The sequence below is a fragment of the Culex pipiens genome, chromosome 1 (genome assembly GCF_016801865.2).
Source record: "Culex pipiens pallens isolate TS chromosome 1, TS_CPP_V2, whole genome shotgun sequence".
NCBI lineage: Eukaryota > Metazoa > Arthropoda > Insecta > Diptera > Culicidae > Culex > Culex pipiens.
Genome location: NC_068937.1, coordinates 4,904,272 through 4,927,488, shown reverse-complemented (window position 1 = coordinate 4,927,488; position 23,217 = coordinate 4,904,272). Strand labels below are relative to the sequence as shown.

Below are 23,217 nucleotides of genomic sequence, written 5' to 3'. Positions count from 1 at the left end.
AGCCCTGTGTCAATTTTTATGTACAACGGTAAAAAACACGATTAAAAACCATTTATAATCACTTTTTTTCATTTTAATACAAAATTTTTTTTTGACAATACAACATTTATTCGATGGATCAACTATGGTCCCCTTGGAACGAGCTGTCAAGTAGGAGCTTTTCTGTCAAGAAGGACCGCGAGGTTAATTTTTCAAAATTGATTTAGAAATCCATTTTAAACTCTTTGTGGTCGTACAAAGGGTCATTGTACTCAGAAAAATAAGCTTTATCGCTGTAAACAATAACACAGAGAAACCTCTTTTTACGCGGTGGCGTTACGCTTTTTGTTTCGTCGATTTCTCTTAAACCATACAATATTTTTGCAAGCTTCAAAAAGCGTTTTGTAGATCTGAACAAAACCTATAAATTGCTTTTCAAAGATTGCAAAAATGTTGTATTGTTTAAGAGAAATCGACTAAACAAAAAGCGTAACGCCACCACGTAAAAAGAAGTTTCTCTGTATCAGCAATCTAAGCTTCATTTTAGGACCCAATTTGTCCTAAAAATGAAGCACCATTCAAAAAAGGCGCAAAACATGTTGACTGCACGGTATGGCGGAAGCAAAAGATTCTATCGGTGAAAATAGCGTTTTTCAGAAAAAACAACGTTTTCCCATCTAAAATAACATGAAAGGAGGCGCATGATTGCTCAATGTAATTTTAATTATTTGTCAATAAACCTTTTTATACGTCAAAATTACATGAACAATGAATATTCTAAAAATTAAAATAAAATTATTAAAGTAAAGAAATACTAAAAAAGCAAACGAGTTTAAAAATTATTACTCATAGGTTGCTTTGAAAATTTACTGTACAGTTTAAGTTTTGAGTTAAAAAATGATTTTTTCAAAATAAAAACCATCCAAAACTCGATCCAAAACTACAACTAGGTTTTAGGTTTTAATAGAAACTTTAGATAATCGATTCATTTACCTTATTTCGTTAAAAATACAAATAAAAGTGTGATTCGATTTTTCGAAGTAAAAATTTGACGAGGACTTGTAATAATCGAAAACAGATCGTGTACCGTGAAAAAATCCTTAAAGATTATAGAAATATAGAATTTTAAAATTCTTTAATTTGTAAAAATTTATCACGGCAGTTTTTAATGGTGAAATTTCATACCGGGTTGACTCGTTTGCTTTAACAAAATGCTGTCAGTTTTCAAAAGTACCCTGACAGTTCAAAATTTGCCGAACGATTAACACCATCGCTCCGATATCGGGCAACTTTGTAATTGTTGGTCGATGTAGTTTCAAAATGTTATTTTAGACGATTTTAGTTTGAAAAAAAAAATATATGTAGGGCAACTCAAATGAATGTCTCTCATCTTGCATAGTTATTTTCCTACTCGCATCTCTCAGCGGCTTGGACATTTATAGTTTTTTGTTGTTAATAGACAATATTGTCTCTGATTTAGTGATATTAGTTGCACTCCGATTGGGCGGAATTTAGTTATCTTTAAATAATTAAAAAACAATTGAATCCAAATTAACGGTACTTTTTATTAATTACGAAACATCTATGTAAACACAAAACAAACATAAAAAATCCTTTAATGAAACATGATTAAAAGCTGCTGCCGATTTTTTTAAACAAGTAACATCTCGTCCTCTTAGTTCATTTTATTATGACTAAATTAAAACATAACTTCTTATCGTTAATTGATGGTATTGCTTTTGGTAAATTGGAATGAATATCAGTTAGGAATAACACGTACATAAAAAATCTCCTCAATTTAGGAACAACCGGTACAGTATTATGGCTTTGCGTATTTTGTAATATATTTATCCTTTCTAAAATCAAAACAAAGATTGAAACATAAAACTCTAGAGAAAACGTCCCTAAGTACAGCTTTGGTCATGTTAGCTTCACCTCTCGGCGCTCAAAATTTGAGCTTGAGTTCAGGTACCTAATCCTATCATAGTTGCTTTTTGGTAACAAATAATGTCTCTTAAATGCTAAAGTTGTAAAAAAAAGCTAGCAGTGGAATATTAAAAGAAAGTGTCTCTGAGTAAAATTTTCAACACTACTGATCTACTCATTGCCCTGCGTCGGTTCCTTCTTGAGCTGCCAGTTCGACGTCGTGGACAAGTTGAGGCTCGTTTCCTGCTCCTGTCCCAGTCCCAACCCGTTGTTACCGTTGTTATTATTATTATTATTGCAAATATTGAGCGAATTGTTGTTCAGCGAAGTTTCCACGCTACCGGCCACGCCCGTACCCAGCCCCGCCAAACTGACAGCATCCTGGCGGGCGCGCAGTGCTGCCAAACTCGCGTTCAGCTGCTTCATCGATTTGTAGTCCTTGCGCAGGTGCTGCCGGATCTCCGTGTGGCAGTGCTCGTTGTTCGTGACAATAATGTCGCCGGTGTCGGTGGTGGTGACGCGCGCCTTGCAGTTGTACTTCCGCGACAGGTTGCACTGCCAGTACTTTTTGTCCTTCCGGATGTACTGGATGCCGAACGAGTGGCCGTCGTGCACGAGCAGCGGCTTGCCGCGCTGGCTCAGCATGAACTGGAGCCGACCCTGGAACCACTTTTCACCGGGGGCCACTGCGGAGGAGGAAGGGTTTGAGGTTAGAACTTTTGACAGCATTGCCATTACGGACCGTTTAAGGCTAGTACCTGATAAGAAACGCCTTCATATAAAAAAGAAGTAGAATTTTTGATTTAAAATGCTGTCAGTTTTCAATGTTTGTTTGATTTGAAATTATGTATCGAAAATCGCAATTTTATCAGTTCCTTAGATCACGATTTTCTTATTGGGTTGATCGTTTGACATTTCTTAAATGCTGTCAATTTCCAAAAGTACCCTGATAGAAATTTGTCTAGCAAATCTCAGGATTTCATAATTTAAGAATTCTCGATTAAATTTTCAAAAGGCCCTATCTGCATAGGAAACCCATGAGGGATAGGTTGTTTTGAAAATTTAATCTAAAATTTAATTTTTTTTTTCTGTCAATTTCCAAAAGTACCTTGATAGAAATTTGTCTAGCAAATCTCAGGGTTTCATAATTTAAGATTTTTTTTTAGTTTAGAATTTTTTAAATTATTTGAAAATTTTATTACTTAAGAATTTGATAATTTAAAAATTCAGTTTTTCTTGAGAGGAATCGAGAAAACAAGCTCAAACCTTCTTGACCACTTTTCTTACCAGGTCCGTAGTCAAACCTAAACTAAAGAGAGGAAAGGCCAGTAAATCTTTCAGAATATCAGCTTTTATTCACAATTTCGGTATCACACTGGTGTCACTAAGTACAAAATGGCGGAACTTTAGGAGATTTGCTCGGTTTTGAGCTGCAGATCGGGTGCCGGCGCAGCGCTCGGCGGTTGCGGTGGCGGTGGAAGTAGTATGCTGTCAGTTGTCGATTCCACGACGCCAATGGCACTGGCAACACTTCGACCGAGGCTGTCCATCGGCGGAACCGGTTGGAGCTGGATCAGTTTGACGTCCGGAACTTCCGAGGGCACGTCAGGGGCACCATTTTGGGTCATCTGGTGAGGTGGAGGAGGCGGAACCATTGCGGGAACTTGCGGATAGGGCTGGTAGTGGTCTTGCATGGGGTAGTGATGCTGTGGGTACTGGTTGAGATCGTGAGGGGGTCCCATCGGGCCCGGTTGGTAATGTTGGTGGTTTGGAGGAGGAGGCATTCGATCGTGGTGGTCATAGGTTCCGTTGGAAGTAACCATGGCTGGTGGAATTTGAGGAGGAGGAGGATGGTTTAGATGGGGTTGTTGTTCCGGATGCAGCGGATGATTTTGGGGTCCGTGATGGTGGTTTCCGGAAGTCATTGGCGGAGCGGGAGGTGGCGGTGGCACCGGAGGAACCGCCTGAGGTTGCTGCGAAAATTCGTGGGGCCCTTTCATATGTGGCGGATGGTTGTGAACTCCGGTGGATGAGATGACCTGGCCGTGGTGCGTGATACACCGCGCCCGGCACATCGAAACGCGATACGACTTGCACAGCCAGTACGTCTTGAGACCCTGCTGGGTCGCCACCGTATTGTTCCGGTTAAATATACAATTGTGGTGCAACAGTGATGTGGACGAAAGCATCGTGATGCTCGGACCTGTTGGATTAAAAGCCACGTTAGCTGGCAACACTGCTAGAAACGTCAACAGAAACACGTGCCAAACAACTAGGTTAGGTGTAAAGCCAACTAAAGAAACCAAGAACCAAAATTAAAACAGAAAAAGATAAGAGAGCCGCAGAAATCGCCTTAACCTGTCGTTAACCGACTTATCTCTATCCCGCGCGGGCCACTGAACAACAACAAGTGTCTATAAAGACACGTCCATCACCGATAAGTGGGCGATAAAGGATAAACCTTAAGACTTTCCCCGATAAACCTCGAACGCGATAAGTCGCGGCAATCGTCAAGTCGTTACAGCCAATCGCACACTTCTTCCTCTTCTTCTTCATCGCTCCCGTCCAGCGACATTATCTATCGCGCACAGAAAAAATTACAAACAGCTCGCGAGCCAAGAAAACATAACCTCTACACAGTGTGTGAGATAATAACCTTAAGCGCGCGTTCCGGAGCGGGGTGATCATCGCCCGAAAGCATGACTCGGATGACATCTGAGGCTGTGAGATCATGTGGGTTTTATCAGCCGAAAAATTAAAAACCGAAAATCCCCTGCGTCATGGTCGTCAATCCGTGAAATAAACCGAAAAAAAAAGTACGAGAAGAAGCGACTTCTCGAAGAGAATTAATGGTTTGACTTTTTTTTGTGATAAGAGAATTGTTTAATTCTAAGTCATCGAGCGCGGAAATAGGGTCACGACGCGCGTGATCTAGTTTTTTTTCGGCTAGATACGGTGAGACGAGCATTTGACTGGTCCTATCGGGAATTGGTTATGAAATTCACTTCGAGTTAATCAGAAGATTGAAGTATGCTGGAGTGTGACATCTTGAAAATTCCAGCTGAATTTCAACGGGAATCGTCAACCAGACCGACTTTTTTCTCGACTGGGTAAATCGGTTTGACTTTTCAGTAATGCTGTCAGTTTCCGATGAAACTCTAAGGAAAATTGTCAGACAAAAATCGAAATTTTTCGGTATCGATTTTTCTTACTGGGGTGATCCGTTTGACATTTCTAAAATACTGTCAATTTTCAAAGGCAACCCTGATAGAAATTTGTCGGACGAACCGCATCTCGATGCATTTCACGATTTTGATTGTATCAATCGGATATCGGACCAATATCGCACCAATGTCGGGCGTGTTTAAGTTTTTTTTGTCGGTATTTCTATAAATTGGTGTTTTTGTCGTAAATCCGTTAAAAATGAATGTTGGGCAACCTTCCATTCAAAGTACATATCTCCCATATCTTGGGCACTGCTCTAATCTCATCCAACAGTTGTCTTAAGTTCCCTTCGCCACACACATCTTCCAGCGGCTTAGAGATTTATGGTTCAAACAATCGATAAGCATTGATAAACCCAGTCATTTCCAGCCGTCGTCTTCGTCACGCTCCAATTATCTGAACTTTGTCCTCTCTTGGGTTCGCTTCATCCCCATCACGACAGCGCCGCCAGTAAGATCACACAAACAGTTCTCGAAAAGCTAAACTCGCATTTTATTGATAACAACCAGTGGCACATCTCCAAGTCTCGTCATCTCCGAGAGCCGCGTTCGAGCCGTGTTTAATACATCAGTTTACACAGTTTTTACCCTCTAATTTCCAACCGATAACGCGATCCTCGTGTTTGCTCTGCACAGCAGCACATCTTCGTCTCATCTATACACTCTCCTGATTCATCTCCGCTGCCAAAGTCTCCATCGAAGAGACTATCGGGACACTTGCTCGGTGCATGCTCCAGCGACTGTGTTTACCGCGCACTCGCTTGCTTCGGAAAAGTTGTTGTTTTTCTAACATGTTTATTATTGAGCCACTTTTGCCTCAATATCATAATATAGGCGCGATCGGCCGGGCATCAGCCGCTGGAAAAGGTCTCCGACAGAGGTCAGCGCGGAGAAATGTGTGGAGGAAACAAAGCTTCGCGAGCGATATTGCCAGCCGACGATCGGAGAGACGCGCTCCGAATATCTCGCAGGAGAGGAGAATGTGCCTTCATAGTGTCTTGCGCGGAGATGTTGTCCTAATCAGCTTATCATTTTGTATTTTTTTTTCTTGTTAATTTTCGAAACGCGACTCCACTTGTCCGGTTGGTAGCTTGCATTGAGGTCACCGCGAAGGAGTTATCATCCAGTTGGAGGAACTCGCGAGAAGTGACAATTCTTGGTTACATTATTGTCAATTTTACAAAATTTTGTAGCGCATTTTGTCTTAATTTTTTTTTATGCTTTCATGAAGTTTTGATTTTATTACAAGTTGGAAAATGACAAAATGGGTTCAACAAAATTAAAAATGCTGTCAGTTTTCAAAAACTAATTATTTGCAATGCTTATTATTGTTCTTATCCTCAGCATGTTAATGAAATCCTTATCCTCAGCATGGTAACGAAACGATGTCGAACAACTTTAACATTTTGTAGTTTTTTTGAATTTCAGTAATTTAAAATAAATAAGAAGCCAGTTTCCAAGATAGCCAAAAATGTCAAAATACTGCTTGAAAAATAAAGCACATTTAAAATGTTTATCGTAAAATACTTAAACATTTCTGTCAGTTTTATCACCGATACCAACCTGACACCGCACCAATATCGAGCAACTTAATAATTTTTTTTTACGATTTTCTGGAACGTTTGATTATTTTAAGCCATTAGTTGAATCAGTGTATTTTGTATACATCTTGATTATCTAATCTTTTCTAATCTAATCTTAAAGTTTAATGAAAAAAGTAAAAGTGACAATGAAAATTCCCAAACATTAAGAAATGTTCTATCAAAACATACCGTCTGCTTAAAAAAGCGAAACATGTTTAAATTTTCCAGAAAAAGCATTGCTACAAATGGTATCGCGACACATTTCACAACACTTTTGCAATGCTGTCAGTCGACTCCAGGCTGACATCGGGCTGATGTCAAGCAAATAAAAAAAATGACGGTTTTCAAAAAAAGCTTAGGTATTTTTAGAGAAATTAAGCAGAGACAAATATCCGAATTTTAAGTCTAAGTAGGCGGAATATACCAAAACATTCTTCATGATAATTTATCAAAAAATAAGGCTATATATTTTCACAAAAAATGCTGTCAATATTCAAAGATGCAGCACGTTTAAAAATATTTATTGCAATGCGACAACTTCAATTCCAAGCTATTCTGCATCACTTTTTCAATGCTGTCAGTTTTATTCAACGTCGCCAGGCAGACATCGAACTAATGTGGAGCAACTTTATGAATTTTTGGGAAGTTTTTTTTAGAAATTCGTCAGTTTTAAGGATAAAAATAAAGATTTTCTCCGAAGGTCATTTCCTGGATTTTGATGGAGTTTTCAAATCATATCTTGGAAATGCTGTCAATTTTTAAAATAGCAAATCAAGCAAAAAATTGTCAAGAAAAAAATCGAATGTCACAGGAGTTTTTTTTTTTGCTATTCTGTAAATTTAAAGTCAAATTTGCGAAGTTGTTTTCTTAAATTGATTTAAAAATCCATTTCAAATCTATTGCGGTTGCACAAAATGTCATTGTGCTCAGAAAAATAAGCTTTATTATTTATAATATCACAAATTTAAGCTTAATTTTAAGAACCAATTGGAACGACCGACAGCTGTCAACATCAGTTTGACAACTCTTTTTGACGGTCGAGTGCTTTTTAGTTCGAATATGTTCTAATCAGCGAATATTCGAATTGGCGGACATTCGAAGTAGCGAAATTCGAATTCACAAATCGACTTTGTATATTTAGTCAATTTATTAAAGATTAAAAACAGTTATTCAAAATGCTGTCGGTTTCTATTTATTTGAAAAAGTTCTAATCTGACCAGAAAAAAAAACTGCTGCAGATTGAATCGCTATACATTTGCAATGCTGTCAGTTACGATGGGCCGACATCAAACTGATGTCGGGCAACTTTAACAATGTTTGTTTTTTTTTGAGAAATTCAGTAATTTTAAGGGTACCGTAATCTGGGGTGAATCGGGACTACAGTCTGAATAGGGACAGCACATTTTGTTGGCCTGAGTCTAACCGAAACCAACCAGAAAAATCAAAATATTGTGCTCCAACTTAGTTAAAACTGCTGTCCCAATTCGCCCCATGTGTCCCGATTGACCCCAGTTTACGGTATAAAGAAAATTTGACAATTCTTCGAAGTTTCGTACAATGAAAAAGGAATTCTTCGAGATATGCTGTCAGTCTCTAAACAACAAAACATGGAAAATATTGTCACAAGACTTTTTTGAAATGCTGTCAGGTTTAACCATCAATTTCAGACATACATTAATCCGAAGTCGGACAAATCTAACGAGATTTTGTCGGGTCTTTGAAAATTGGCTTAAATTTAAAATTAAGTCGAAGTTATTTGAAATTGTTATTTGATCTAGATTCGGAAAGGCTGGATCTACATAAAAATAGCAAATTATAAATATGAAAAAGCGTCAAATTGTGAACAAAAACCGAAAATTGTGCAACTAAAAGATCTACTGGCCTACAAAAGGTGCTTTAAAATTCAAATCAAATCGAGTCCAACTCACCTGCCGGAATGTCCATGTGCCCGGGCGGAACTCCACCCTTGCCAAAATCCTGCGAGTAATCCGAGTTGGAGTAGTCCAGCTTCACACCGCTCCCTGCCGCCGCCGCCGTCGCCCCGCTTATCGACGCCAAACTGCTCGCGATCCCGCTGAAACTGGCCCCGCTCGGATCGAACGCCCCAAACATCGGGTGGATTCCCGTCGAATGACCGTGGTGGTGCGTTGGCGTGCTGGAAAAGCCCAGCTTCATGCTGGCGGCGGCGGCTGCGGCGGAAGCGCCCATTGCGGCCGCCGACGTGGCCAGATTCGTTGGACTTTGCTGGAGGTTGTGGTGGTGCTGGGGCGAGCAGCTCGAGTCGTTGGTGTGCTCTCGTTTGACGGAGGACAGGTCAAATTGACGGGAGGGGGTTGATCCGGCCGCTGAAGGAGCCTGCGGCTCGATCATCGAGACTTGGGGGGAAGTCGGGATGAAAACCTCGTCTGAACTGAGCTGGTCCATGCAGTCGGAGTTGCTCTCCTGGTCGATGCTGTCGGTGGAGCGTTTGAGGGGCTTTTTCGGGTAGTGGATGGGGTATTGGTCGGAGGAGGGTGGGAATTCGGCCGCTCGTTTGAGGCTTTCTTTGGCGGCCGCGGCAAGATATGAGTTTAGCTTGGACGGGTCCAGCTGGCTTGTTGAAGGACGTCCCAAGCCGTTGTTACTGCTGTGAGCTGGCTGGGGCTGGTGAAGGTTAGTGGCCGGCGAAGGCGCTGCGGAGGAGTTGCGGTCATTGCGATGGGAGGCGGTCAGGCCTTTGATTTGTAACGTTTCGGCGATCTTCATGAAGCTTTGCAGCTCGGAATGTTTTACGTTGACCTCGCCTTGGTACATGAACTGGAGCAGCTCTTGCATCACATTTAGGGACACATCCTTGAGGACGACTGGAATTAAAAAAAAGACAATCGATTATATATTCGTCACCTGAAATTGACAAAATGTAGGGCTGACTCCAGATTTGTGTGAAAATTACAAAAAAATAAATTTTGAAAAAAAAAAATCGAGGTACACCACAGGATCTTTAATAGGGTTACATCATAAACTGACAGCATTTCTGTACTGTCACGTCAAACAACCCCGTAAAAAAATCGTTAAAGTTCAGAAGTAAAAAAGTTTTAAAACAAGTCAATGAACAAAAATCATATAAATGAGATTTTTGTTTAAATCAAACTCCAAACTTCTGTTTAAAATGTTAAGAAAACCCCGCCCATGTTTCGAGGTGTGACCACGTGGCCAGCTATCGAGTGCGCGCCCACAAGCTGAGATAACAGACCTCGCGTCCGTTTCGACAAGGTACAATTAACAATAGCCCACCCGAATTATTATCGTTTAGAGACATATTTATCGGTCCGGTTCCATCATGATCAATGGTAACGTATAGGTGCCAAAGGAGCGCGCGCCCCACACTTGGGTGTCGTAAATGCGTGTTTGAGGTTCGGTGAAATTGAGCCGTGCTCTCGATATCGGTCGTACAATACTCGAGTATCGAGCCGATAAGTGACGTGATTAGATAAACGCGCGCGCGGGAATCTGAGAATGCGAAACGATTTGGGTAAACCAGAGAGTTGTCAAACGATTGTCACGACGATATTTCCACACCGAACGTAATTTATCTGAACAACTGAAAACAAGAGTACGCGATAAAGACTTCGACATCGTGTTCGACAACAGTGCTCGGTTATTTACCACTTGTCCAACTACCTGCTCCTCTCTCTGTAGACAACCGTATCTTTTTCTTCGGCCCTATCTATCGTTCCCACTTCAAGTAGGTTGGTTGGAATTATTGGTTTTATCTACTTGCTCGACTCTAGTGGCGATATCGGAAATGAGTTAAACCCCTGTCGAAGAGAGCACTTTTTGTGTGACAAACGACACCGTATACTTTGTGTTGTGTTGGAATTCATCTTGAACTTTTCCTGCTCCGCTGCGTTGAGATAACTATATCTGCTATAATTTGGCCACCGAGAAATGTATGAGTCACTGAGAAGAAGGTTGTTGTAACAGTGCTATCAGCTTGAATTTTGAGTATCGACAAGCATGCGCCTGGGTGTTAATCTCATCTAGGTTGATTGTCTTTTACAATCTCAAACGATGGTATTTTAGGAAGAAGGGAAATTATGTTCTGAATATATTTTCGAATGGGATTGAAACATAATTTTATTTTTGTTTACAATTAACAGTTTAATTTGATATAGAAGTTATAAGAAATTAAGTTCTGGACCACTCAAAAACGGGGTCTGGTCAATCGGCAGAAAACCGAACGGCAGAATGCCGAATGGCAGAATGCCAAATGGCAGAAATTTCAATCGGCAGAAAAATAAATGGCCGAATGATAAATGGCAGAAAAGGTCAAATGGCAGAATATAATATGGCAGAAAAGGTCAATCGGCAGAAAGGGTCAATGAGCAGAAAATTAAGAAGCCGAAAAATCAAATGGCAGAAAAATCAAAAGGCAGAAAAATTAAAAAGCAGAAAAGTTAAATGGCAGAACGTTAATAAGCAGAAAAATTAATTGGCAGAAAATTAATTAGCAGAAAATTAAATGGCAGAAAGTTGATCAGCAGAAAAAATAAATAGCAGAAAATTAAATGGCAGAAAATTAAACGGCAGAATAGTTAGTTGGCAGAATAGTTATATGGCAGAATAGTCAAATGGCAGAACAGCCAAATGGCAGAATAATCAAATGGCGGAATAATTAATTAGCAGAAGAGTTGAATGGCAGAATAGTTAAATAGCAGAATGTCAAATGGCAGAATAAATAATTCACAGGAGAGTTGAATGGCAGAATAGTCCAATGGCAGAACAGTAAAATGGCAGAATAGTCAAACGGCAGAATAGTCCAATGGCAGAACAGTCAAATGGCAGAATAGTCAAACGGCAGAATAGTCAAATGGCAGAATTCACTTGATTTAATATTAATAGTACGTTCATTTGAAGTGCCGGTGCGGCACTGAGTGCCGCACTCGTCGGTGCCAGTTTTGATTCAATCGAACGTCATTTGTCAGTGTGCGTGGAACTCGCATGAAACTGAAAAAATATCGAGTGCGGCACTAGAGTTTCAGTTCCAAGATGGCAGCGAAACTCGTGCGGAACTAGCACGAGTTTTTCCAAAGAAACACTTTGCTTATATTGTAACTTCAGTGTTTATTCAACATAAACAGTTTATCAAACAGTTCATGCAATAAAAGTAATAATTTTTAATAACTTGTACTGTTTAACATTTAGAGTCTTTTGAATAGGTCCTTTAAACATATGAAACACAATAGCTTATAGGACCTTGTTCGTGCAAGACGGTTTTTGTGTCCGTCCCCTGAATGTTTACTTCTGTACCCGCATCGAGAACAATAAACTATTATTCTGCCTCTTCGCGCGCTGACCACCGTCCGAGACGGTTGGCTCGGCAGTCACCACAAACTAGTTGTTTTATTTCAATCAATTCAATCAGAATCTTCCACGCGCCTGGACAAGTAAAACACAACGTAGGGAATTCAAAGTCGGCCCCTGGCCGAACATTGGTGCCATGACGGAAACGATTCTGAGGAATCCGCAATCCAGGTGAGCCGTGGAATCAGTGGACATCGACAAAATGGCGTCCTCAAAGGCACTTCCCGACGTTCCGGGTAGTCTCAGCTGCACACATCGACAGCAACCCGATCGTCAACGGAAGAGCGAGTGCCGTGGCTGAGGGAGGACCCCTTCTGCAACACTTCTCGACGTCCCGGATGGTTCCCGCCGCAATCGTAGCCGACGGGCCGGACGTCAACCGAAGAGCTTGTGCGATGCAGAAGGTTCCCCGATGTTCCATTCTTCAACCACCACGACGACCAGCGAAGAGCACCGCGAAGAGGACAACCATAAACGACGTAGCTGAACCTGTACTGTGATATTAGCATAAGGAATTTAGTCAGTGCTTAGTTTACTTATTAAAAACGTTCGTTTTGGTCCGGGAGTATGTTCGTGCAAGACGGTATTTGCATAGACTAATAAAAGACTACTCAGTGGGCTCTGAACCATGACTCAACCTTTTTATGACCCCTCGGCACGGCCGGTTCACTGTCAAACATGACAGATCGAAATGTCAACAACTGGCAGCTCTGACTTTGACATGACATTTCGCGCAATGTTATTGTTTATGTTTTTGGTTTGAATTAGACGGAACCAGGATCCGGATGAGGACGATGGGCCAGGTTCCGGATGAGGAGGGGATCCCGAGTGAAATCCCGAGAGTGGTCGGTTCTAGACAAGAAGCGGCTCTCGATCGAGATCATTGTGGGATGTTAATCGTCTTCTTCCCAAAAACGATCCACGTGATCACCGTCGGGTTTGCCAAGCAAAACCGGCGCGGGCCACCTCCGGTTAATACCGCCGTCCGGCTTCAGCTGAAGAAAACCGTCCTCCTCCAACCCGGAATTGTCACACTGAAAGGCAAGAATGTGCACCTACTTCAAAAACCTCAAATCAGCCAAGTTCTTTGCCCTGAACCGTCAACTTGGCATTCCGAACCCCAGCGATAACGTCGTCAAACAAAAATTTGTCCCCGAACCAGTTTCACCGACAATCCGTACGACCGCTTAGTGCACCTCCTTCTCCGTCACCTATATAGGCGAACTGTACGCGGAGGTCAGCACAGTTTGTTCCACTTAGAGGGAGCCCCCAAAAAGGAAGCCCACTTCGTCCCGGAACTGAGACCCACCGAAGTCGCTAAGTTCAAGAATCCTCATGGGTCATGGGGAAAAATTCCTTCTTTTACTTTGGTAAATACAAAGAAAACAAAAACGACGATATTTTTTATCATGCACTTGAAAGTTTATTTTCAATGGTTGGTTACAACGGTGACAACTTTTTCAACATGATCGAAATTCACTTTTTTTTTTGTTCACATAGTTCTTGACAAATTCCTCGCCCTTCCGGATGTTTTTCTTCAGCTCCGATATGTCCTTCTTCAGCAGCTCCTGTCCGTAGGCGTTCACCTTGGGCAGACCAAGGTTCTTCTCGAGAACGTTCTTGACCAGCAGCAGCAGCGTGGAGAAGTAAGTGACGAGCGGACGAACGCGCACTCAATCACGTTCTTTTTGCCGTTCATGGCATGGGCCATAGCGAGAGCAAAACGGGCTTCGGCGTAGGCCGTCGTGAGAGTGTCCGCACCGGCACCGGTCTTGGTCTTGAGGACCTCCTGAATGCGTACCGCCAGGGTGGCAATCTTGTCCTGGGGAAGCTCACTGGGATAATGGTCTGGCCGGAGTGGCCTCCGATGACCGGAATGTTGACCCGCCGAAGTCGACACCCTCACCGATGAACGTGTTGGGACGGACAATGTACAGCATGGAAATGCCAAACGCGCACTTCGGTTCCAAAAATCCGGCCTTTTGTAGAGTGTCGCAGGCAATCGTTACCATCGTTGTCTAGATTCGAGATGATCAAATCATCCGGCGGCAAGGTCGCGGACGATCGAGGTGTTCGTATTGAACAGATTTTGCTTACGAGGAATGATGACAAACAGCAATCATCTGGAAAAGAGAACACCAATGATAAACTGATAAAATAAGCATTTATTTTAAAAGCTAAACATTACCGTAAAACCAAACACCAGTCAATTTCGCTCGTTGCGCCAAACAAAAATCCCTGCACAGCTGATTGACTCATTTGCAGCCTGCCTTGATCGCTAAGCAAAACAAAAACAAACAAGATGCGCGCGTAAATCAGCACAAAACGAAATCGAAAAAACCAGCGCTGCCAGGTCGTTCTGTCATACGAGGGGCGAGCCGATGTGTGGTTCAACGTGGTACTCGCGGTTCACAGCTTATGAGTCATACCTTTTTAAAAAAAAATTTTCGGAGTGTTTAGTCTTTAATTAGTCTATGGTATTTGTGTCCGTCCCCTGAATGTTTACTTCTGTACCCGCATCGAGAACAATAAACTATTATTCTGCCTCTTCGCGCGCTGACCACCGTCCGAGACCGAGTCACCACAAACTAGTTGTTTTATTTCAATCAATTTGGAAGATTCTACGCGCCTGGACAAGTAAAACACAACGTAGGGAATTCAAAGTCGGCCCCTGGCCGAACAGACCTTTTTTTTTAAAAAAAAAACTATGAACCGATGGAGGTTATGTTACACATGACCAGTCTGCCCAAGAACTATGCAAGAAGCATGTTGAAATGGTGGCAAATTTTCGATTCGGACAGTGCATGTGTTTAAATGGGGAGAAAGATCGCAATGTAGTACCGCCCCTTTCGAATGTTGCTCCAGCCAGCCCCGTCACGAAATATTCTAGCAGAGCTGGTTCTGCTAAAACCCTGCTAGAACGGTGGAGCATTTCTGCTAGAATGCTGTAATCGTCGTAACTGGGAGATTTCTACCACTTGAAGCAGTGTATGCACTTGGTAACAAACCAGTCAAGGAAAATTTCAAATGGGCAACAACAGCAGCGAAAGCAAGCCAGAGATGGTGTAGAAAACCCCCCAAAAAATCGCTTCGTTGTTCTGCTGTTCGTAAAAATATTTTTTGACTCCTTTGCTGCGTACTGGCCCTGTGTCCTAAATAGTTCCTTAGTAACTTTTTAAAATTGCGTAACCATTAATGTAAACAAACAGTCTATCCCACTTGCTCTGGTGACAGTTATCGTTGTGTAAGAGTGAGATAGAGTTATCTACGTGCGCATGTATTGCGTGTTTGAACACGAAGGGTTTTTAGGTTTAAATTTGTACCCGCCAGCAAAAACAAAGTGTGCGTGAGATCGGGCTTAGATAGCTTAGATTTTGTTTATACTATTTTCGAGTAGATCAATCGCCTGTAAAAACCAGCTGTTTACCACGTGCACCACCACAGCTGATTTTGACAGACGAATCATTCTACTCGATTTGCCTATGTATGCGTGTCATTTTGTTACGAACTAATACACTCTCGCGCGTGGATATCTCTATCGAGCTGTCAAATCTTAACATGGAGTTAAACTTTCTGTGCAGTTGCTGTGAAGCTATCTATCTCACTTTTACACAACGATAACTGTCACCAGAGCAAGTGGGATAGACTGTTTGTTTACATTAATGGTTACGCAATTTTAAAAAGTTACTAAGGAACTATTTAGGACACAGGGCCAGTACGCAGCTCGAAAAGGAAAGGAGTCAAAAAACATTTTTACGAAGAGCAGAACAACGAAGCGATTTTTGGGGGGTTTTCTACACCATCTCTGGCTTGCTTTCGCTGCTGTTGTTGCCCATTTGAAATTTTCCTTGACTGGTTTGTTACCAAGTGCATACACTGCTTCAAGTGGTAGAAATCTCCCAGTTACGACGATCTAGCACAGTTCTAACAAAGCTGGAAATTCTTACAGCATTCTAGCAGAAATGCTCCACCGTTCCAGCAGGGTTTTAGCAGAACCAGCTCTGCTAGAATATTTCGTGACTGGGCTGGCTGGAGCAACATTTGAAAGGGGCGGTACTACATTGCGGTCTTTCTCCCCATTTAAACACATGCACTGTCCGAATCGAAAATTTGCCACCATTTCAACATGCTTCTTGCATAGTTCTTGGGCAGACTGGTCATGTGTAACATAACCTCCATCGGTTCATAGTTTTTTTTTAAAAAAAAAGGTCCTATAAGCTATTGTGTTTCATATGTTTAAAGGACCTATTCAAAAGACTCTAAATGTTAAACAGTACAAGTTATTAAAAATTATTACTTTTATTGCATGAACTGTTTGATAAACTGTTTATGTTGAATAAACACTGAAGTTACAATATAAGCAAAGTGTTTCTTTGGAAAAACTCGTGCTAGTTCCGCACGAGTTTCGCTGCCATCTTGGAACTGAAACTCTAGTGCCGCACTCGATATTTTTTCAGTTTCATGCGAGTTCCACGCACACTGACAAATGACGTTCGATTGAATCAAAACTGGCACCGACGAGTGCGGCACTCAGTGCCGCACCGGCACTTCAAATGAACGTACCATTAATATTAAATCAAGTGAATTCTGCCATTTGACTATTCTGCCGTTTGACTATTCTGCCATTTGACTGTTCTGCCATTGGACTATTCTGCCGTTTGACTATTCTGCCATTTGACTGTTCTGCCATTGGACTATTCTGCCATTCAACTCTCCTGTGAATTATTTATTCTGCCATTTGACATTCTGCTATTTAACTATTCTGCCATTCAACTCTTCTGCTAATTAATTATTCCGCCATTTGATTATTCTGACATTTGGCTGTTCTGCCATTTGACTATTCTGCCATTTAACTATTCTGCCAACTAACTATTCTGCCGTTTAATTTTCTGCCATTTAATTTTCTGCTATTTATTTTTTCTGCTGATCAACTTTCTGCCATTTAATTTTCTGCTAATTAATTTTCTGCCAATTAATTTTTCTGCTTATTGACGTTCTGCCATTTAACTTTTCTGCTTTTTAATTTTTCTGCCTTTTGATTTTTCTGCCTTTTGATTTTTCGGCTCTTTGACTTATTCTGCCAATTAATTTTCTGCCTTTTAATTTTCTGCTGATTGACCTTTTCCGCCATTTAATATTCTGCCATTTGACCTATTCTGCTATTTGTCCTTTCTGCTATGTGATTTTCTGCCATTTGGCATTCTGCCATTCGGCATTCTGCCGTTCGGTTTTCTGCCGATTGACCCGACCCCCTCAAAAACAACAAACTATGTAAGAAATTGAAATAAGAGCATTGTCGCCATTCCCGAACCCAAACACTACGCTCATAAAACATATGCAAACTTTTAGAAAACTAATCTTATCTACATATTGAGTTCATTTTGCAACGGGTTTCTCCCATTTTACCTTGAAAAAAAAGTGATTAAGGCAAAAACAACAACAATAAAACAAATCTTCTTAATTTTTTCTCTCTTTTTCATTCAATACATTAAATATAAACGTTTTCAAAGGATAACAAAATCTTTTCCTGAGTTCCTTCGGATAGGTTCTATTACCTAATAAACCTCATAACTTATAGGCCCTTGAAAAAAACTGTAAATCTTTGAATTTCCACGATTGCTCAAATTTTCACCCAAATCTACAATAAATTAGCAATCTTGAGGAAGAAATAAAATTATTTAAAGCTTCAACTCTTGAAGAATATGCGATTTTATACGTGTTTTAATATTTAATCATTTTAAACAACACCTTATTTAAAAATCTGAAACATAATGTTAATACAAAATTCGACAAACTTCTTATGATTGGATTTTTTTCTGCACTAGATTATGATTGTGTCACGTTCCCCAGAAAACCATTTCCACGAAAACCATTCCCTAGAAAAGTTTCTTTCTCGAAAATTATTAGGAATTGATGCCATTGTTTTCTTTCTTGTTCCCATAAGGCAACAAATCTATTGTTTTGGTCAACTATTTAAGAAATTAATATGGAAAAAAATGCATCAAAGTAACTTTTTTTTAAAATAATTTTTATGTTTACAGTGGATTTTGAACCGTTTTCTTTAAAAATAATCGGAAGTAAATGTGTTTAAAAGTCAGTTAGGTTTTTATGTCGTTAATCCATATCTGTTAAAAAATGATTTGTTTACAATGAAACGTTAGCAAATGCCCTGTTTTATTCTTTATATCTATCATTAGACCCACATCATGCATCAAAACATCAAATATCGGTTAAATTTGATATTAAGGACCCGGGTCCTACTATAGGAAAAGAGGTTGGGTCTACTATAGGAAAAGAGGTTGGACATGTAAAAACACTTTATTTTCAAATGACTATTTTTCTGCTCAAGAACAAATAACTGATGAAACAAATAGTCAGAATTGTTCAAAAGATTTCATTGTTTTGTACAAAGGGTTTTGAAATAGTGCTTAAAATATTGAATAATCGTGAAAAATTCTAGTCGGCTCTACTAGGTGGTCTTCTAATGGTTAAAATCCCCTCTAAGCATTTTTATACTTTTAAAATGAAAAAAAAAAAAACATTTAGGACTCGGGCCAAACCGGGAATATGAAAATCAAAAAAAAAAAAAAAATCACCGTGGCTGCAATTCAATTCAAAACAAGTTCGAAGCTGAAATGATTAATCACTTTTACCAGAAAAGCTTTTTGGATCTGACAGCATTTTATTGTCAACGCAATTCGGCACGACATTTTACTCACTGGGAAATTTGACAAGTCTCGCTAATTTATTATGCTGTCAGTTAGATATTTTTAGATTTCAGGGGTCATTCAAGAATTCCGTTAAAACAATATTATTTTAAAATAAATTACAAATTTAAGTTTTTGCCTTCCTCACCTTACTGAGGAAAGGCTATAAAATCACTCGGAAAATGAACTTCTTAATTCGACCTTGTAGACCCACCTTCACGTATACCTATCGACTCAGAATCAAATTCTGAGCAAATGTCTGTGTGTGTGTGTGTGTGTAGGGATGTGGGTCTGTGCACCAAAAAATATGCACTCGATTATCTCAGCACTGGCTTAACCGATTTGGACCGTTTTGGTCTTATTCGATTTGTCTTGGGGTCCCATGAGTCCCTATTGAAAATTATGAAGTTTAGTAAAGTACTTCAAAAGTTATGCTAAAAAAACGATTTTGGCGTATGTCCGGAAGATTGTAAAAAGGGTGGTTTTTGCAAGAAACCCTATCATGTTATACATTTTCAGAAAGGTATTTAAAAGACCATTCCAATGAGCCCAAAACATTGAAGATCTGACAACCCTATCAAAAGTTATTAGCACTTAAGTGCTATTTATACACTTTTTGGAGGCCGGATCTCAGATATTTCAACGAAAATGATGTCCGGGTCCATCATGCGACCCATCGTTAGTTAGATAATCGAAAGACCTTTCAAATGAGCCTAAAACATCAAGGATCTGACAACCCTATCAAAAGTTATTAGCACTTAACTGTTATTTATACACTTTTTGGTGGCCGGATCTCAGATATTTCTGTAAAAATGATGTCCGGGTCCATCATGCGACCTGTCGTTAGTTAGATAATCAAAAGATCTTTCAAATGAGCCTAAAACATCAAGGATCTGATAACCCTATCAAAAGTAATTAGCACTTAACTGTTATTTATACACTTTTTGGTGGCCGGATCTCAGATATTTCTAAAAAAATGATGTCCGGGTCCATCATGCGACCTGTCGTTAGTTAGATAATCAAAAGACCTTTCAAATGAGCCTAAAACATCAAGGATCTGACAACCCTATCAAAAGTTATTAGCACTTAGCTGTTATTTATACACTTTTTGGTGGCCAGATCTCAGATATTTCTGTAAAAATGATGTCCGGGTCCATCATGCGACCTGTCGTTAGTTAGATAATCAAAAGACCTTTCAAATGAGCCTAAAACATCAAGGATCTGACAACCCTATCAAAAGTTATTAGCACTTAACTGTTATTTATACACTTTTTGGTGGCCAGATCTCAGATATTTCTGTAAAAATGATGTCCGGGTCCATCATGCGACCTGTCGTTAGTTAGATAATCAAAAGACCTTTCAAATGAGCCTAAAACATCAAGGATCTGACAACCCTATCAAAAGTTATTAGCACTTAACTGTTATTTATACACTTTTTGGTGGCCGGATCTCAGATATTTCAGTAAAAATGATGTCCGGGTCCATCATGCGACCCAACGTTAGTTAGATAATCAAAAGACCTTTCAAATGAAATGCGAACTATCGTTGGATAGGTTTTTTTTATCAGACCTTGCCGATGAGCCAGAAAAATTGAAGGTCTGCGAACCCTATCAAAAGAAATTAGTAATAAAGTTGATTTGTTAAACATGTTAAGGGAATATTGATATTTTGACTTTATGAATGTGAGGAAGGCACCAACCACCTAAAGGTGGATTAAGTAACGTTTTTTTAAATAATTTTAACGATTGTTTTTTGTCAAGAGTTGAAAAACAGTTTTTTTTTATCTTGAACCGATAAATCGAGGGTAAAATTAATCACTTGGCGCGCGCTTATCACGCCGGCAATTCAATTGGCTAAAGATTGGCCGGTAGATATCGGTTTACGGACAACAAGATATCGCATTTTATTTCAATTTTAAACTTATGTTAAGGCTTGAGAGAAGTTTTTTCGATGAAATGTAATTTTTAATTCACAAAGGTCGATAACATGAAAATCAATCGATTAGCGCCACGCTGCCACGTTCCGCACACAAATTATAATTAGATTTACTCCCAAAGAAAAACAGGGAAAAAAATCCATGAAATTACTTACTGATTGGATGTTTGCACGGATTTTCCAGGAACATTTCCTGAAAGTACGGACTGCAAATGGCCAGCACGATCTTGTGCGCCTTGAGGAGCTTCCCGTCGCACGCGATGGTCACATCGACCAGGTCGCCCCGGTCGTACAGACTCTGGAACCCACTCGCGATATTGTCCGCAAAGTTGTTCCAACAGAGCGCAAATTCGTCCATTTTTCCCTCGAGGATGAAAAAATCCTTCTTCTGTTTTTATCACACAAGCACACACAAATATAAGGACTGACAATTCACGTCCACTTCCGCCGGGGCACCGCTCAAGACTGATCCCGCAACTTAAGTGAGTGAGCTAAGCTGGTTGGGAATTTTGCTCGGCACCGACGAATCCTTATCAGTCGTTATCACCATCGTGTCCAAGAGTGTGAGAGAGCGGGAGAGAGTAGCGTCGGATTTCTCCGGGTCCTTAGTCGGTTCCTCCAGTTCTAAAAGTGCTGCGAGAAGACGAGAACCAACCAAGCTATTAAGATAAGCCGATCCTGACTTAAGCCATATGGTAATTCGAAACCTCACACATACAGCAAGGATGAGTAACATCGCCTTATTTACCTCTCTCAGGTTATCCTTTTTGCCAGCTGGGAACGAACCGCGGCCACCAGGCCAACCCAGCAGCAGCAGCGGCCAAGATATTGTTGGGAAGAAACAGGCTAAGTGCAATGATAAGCACCGCACGAAGCGAGGTGGGAAGAAGGAAAAACAAAAACAATCAAACGCACACACGAGCAGAAACGTCAGCGCGACGCAGAATCGGAGTTTGGTTTTTGTTTTCGATTCGTCTCTTTTGGGCGGGGTGCGTTTAGTGAGCGCGGAGGTTTGTGTTGGAAGGGGAAGTACTAGAATGAAGGAGGTTTGCGCTCGAAGACAGAGCGGATTCGCTAATCGCGATCGCTAATCGGACCGAACACATAAAAACATATAAAAATCATGATCCATGAAAATTAACTTTTAATGTTTAGTTTTCAAAAATTTGTTATGATTTCAACTTCAATCACGTTATTTCAAAATAAAAAAAATACTAATACTAGTATCAAGTTTTCAGCACTTATATCGGAAAAGGAACACAATGAATAGTTAGAATATATAAGGCTTTCTAGGCCCAGTGAAAAAAATATAACTTAACTCAAAAATGATGAACTTCTCGTCACAGTGTCCTGATGCAAACACTGATCGAGCTGTAGCTGTCACAGCCCTGCGAAGTATGTTGGCTGACATATCGGGCAGTCAGTCAAATAAACCAGCTAGAAGTCGCTAGACAAAAAAATTTTGCTAGAAAGAGATAGGAAACCTGATGCAAACAAACGTCCAGCTGTCATGTAAACATACTTTGAATGTGTTGGTAAATTTCTGACTAGAAAGCCTTATGATAACAAATGATCACAACTGGTCTTCTGGCATGCATTTTATCGTTGCACGAACAAAAATACATATAATTTCGAGTATAATTTAGGACTCTAGGATCTTATAAACAAAGTCAAGGGTGATGAAAAATGCTTTAGTATTTACTTGTTGAATATTTGAATCTAAAATTCTAAAGATCTTCAAATCCAAAATTCTGAAAATCCTTGTTAAGGTCTGAAGTTTAAAAATCCCAAAAATATAAAAATCTAAAAATCTAAAATCTAAAAATCTAAAAATCTAAAAATCTAAAAATCTAAAAATCTAAAAATCTAAAAATCTAAAAATCTAAAAATCTAAAAATCTAAAAATCTAAAAATCTAAAAATCTAAAAATCTAAAAATCTAAAAATCTAAAAATCTAAAAATCTAAAAATCTAAAAATCTAAAAATCTAAAAATCTAAAAATCTAAAAATCTAAAAATCTAAAAATCTAAAAATCTAAAAATCTAAAAATCTAAAAATCTAAAAATCTAAAAATCTAAAAATCTAAAAATCTAAAAATCTAAAAATCTAAAAATCTAAAAATCTAAAAATCTAAAAATCTAAAAATCTAAAAATCTAAAAATCTAAAAATCTAAAAATCTAAAAATCTAAAAATCTAAAAATCTAAAAATCTAGAAATCTAAAAATCTAAAAATCTAAAAATCTTAAAATCTAAAAATCTAAAAATCTAAAAATCTAAAAATCTAAAAATCTAAAAATGTCAAAATATAAAAATCTAAGCATTTGAAAGGGGCGATACGACATTGCTCTTTCGGCCTTTCGTCCCATTTGAACGAGTGTAATGAAAAAAAAAAGTTAAATCATAAAATATTATAGTTTTTTCTCACTCTGGGGTTCCCTGTTGTTTTACCCTGGTTCGCAAAACGGCCTCAATAGTATTTTTTTTTGCAGGAATGAAAAATGTATGGCTTTTGAGGACCT

General features: G+C 39.6%; 1 protein-coding gene and 1 long non-coding RNA gene across 3 annotated transcripts; both read right to left on the bottom strand.

The window, feature by feature from the left end:
- Positions 1-1,524: 1,524 nt before the first annotated feature.
- LOC120424014 (broad-complex core protein isoforms 1/2/3/4/5) lies at positions 1,525-21,675 on the bottom strand. Of its 2 annotated transcripts, none has more exons than XM_039588029.2 (4): positions 21,446-21,670; positions 20,854-21,330; positions 8,641-9,555; positions 1,525-2,591 (listed from the first exon to the last, which is right to left on the bottom strand). In XM_039588029.2, exons 2-4 carry the CDS (start codon positions 21,053-21,055, stop codon positions 2,077-2,079), a joined length of 1,632 nt encoding a protein of 543 aa, XP_039443963.1. In that variant the 5' UTR covers positions 21,056-21,330; positions 21,446-21,670; the 3' UTR covers positions 1,525-2,076. The 2 variants fall into 2 exon arrangements, with proteins under 2 accessions (XP_039443963.1, XP_039443962.1); XM_039588028.2 differs by lacking the exon at positions 1,525-2,591 and adding an exon at positions 3,239-4,108 and having other exon boundaries at positions 21,446-21,675.
- On the bottom strand, positions 12,936-18,893 carry LOC120424015 (uncharacterized). Its single transcript, XR_005606302.2, has 2 exons — positions 14,244-18,893; positions 12,936-14,178 (listed from the first exon to the last, which is right to left on the bottom strand). It is a non-coding gene; the product is annotated as an uncharacterized LOC120424015 (long non-coding RNA).
- Positions 21,676-23,217: the final 1,542 nt, after the last annotated feature.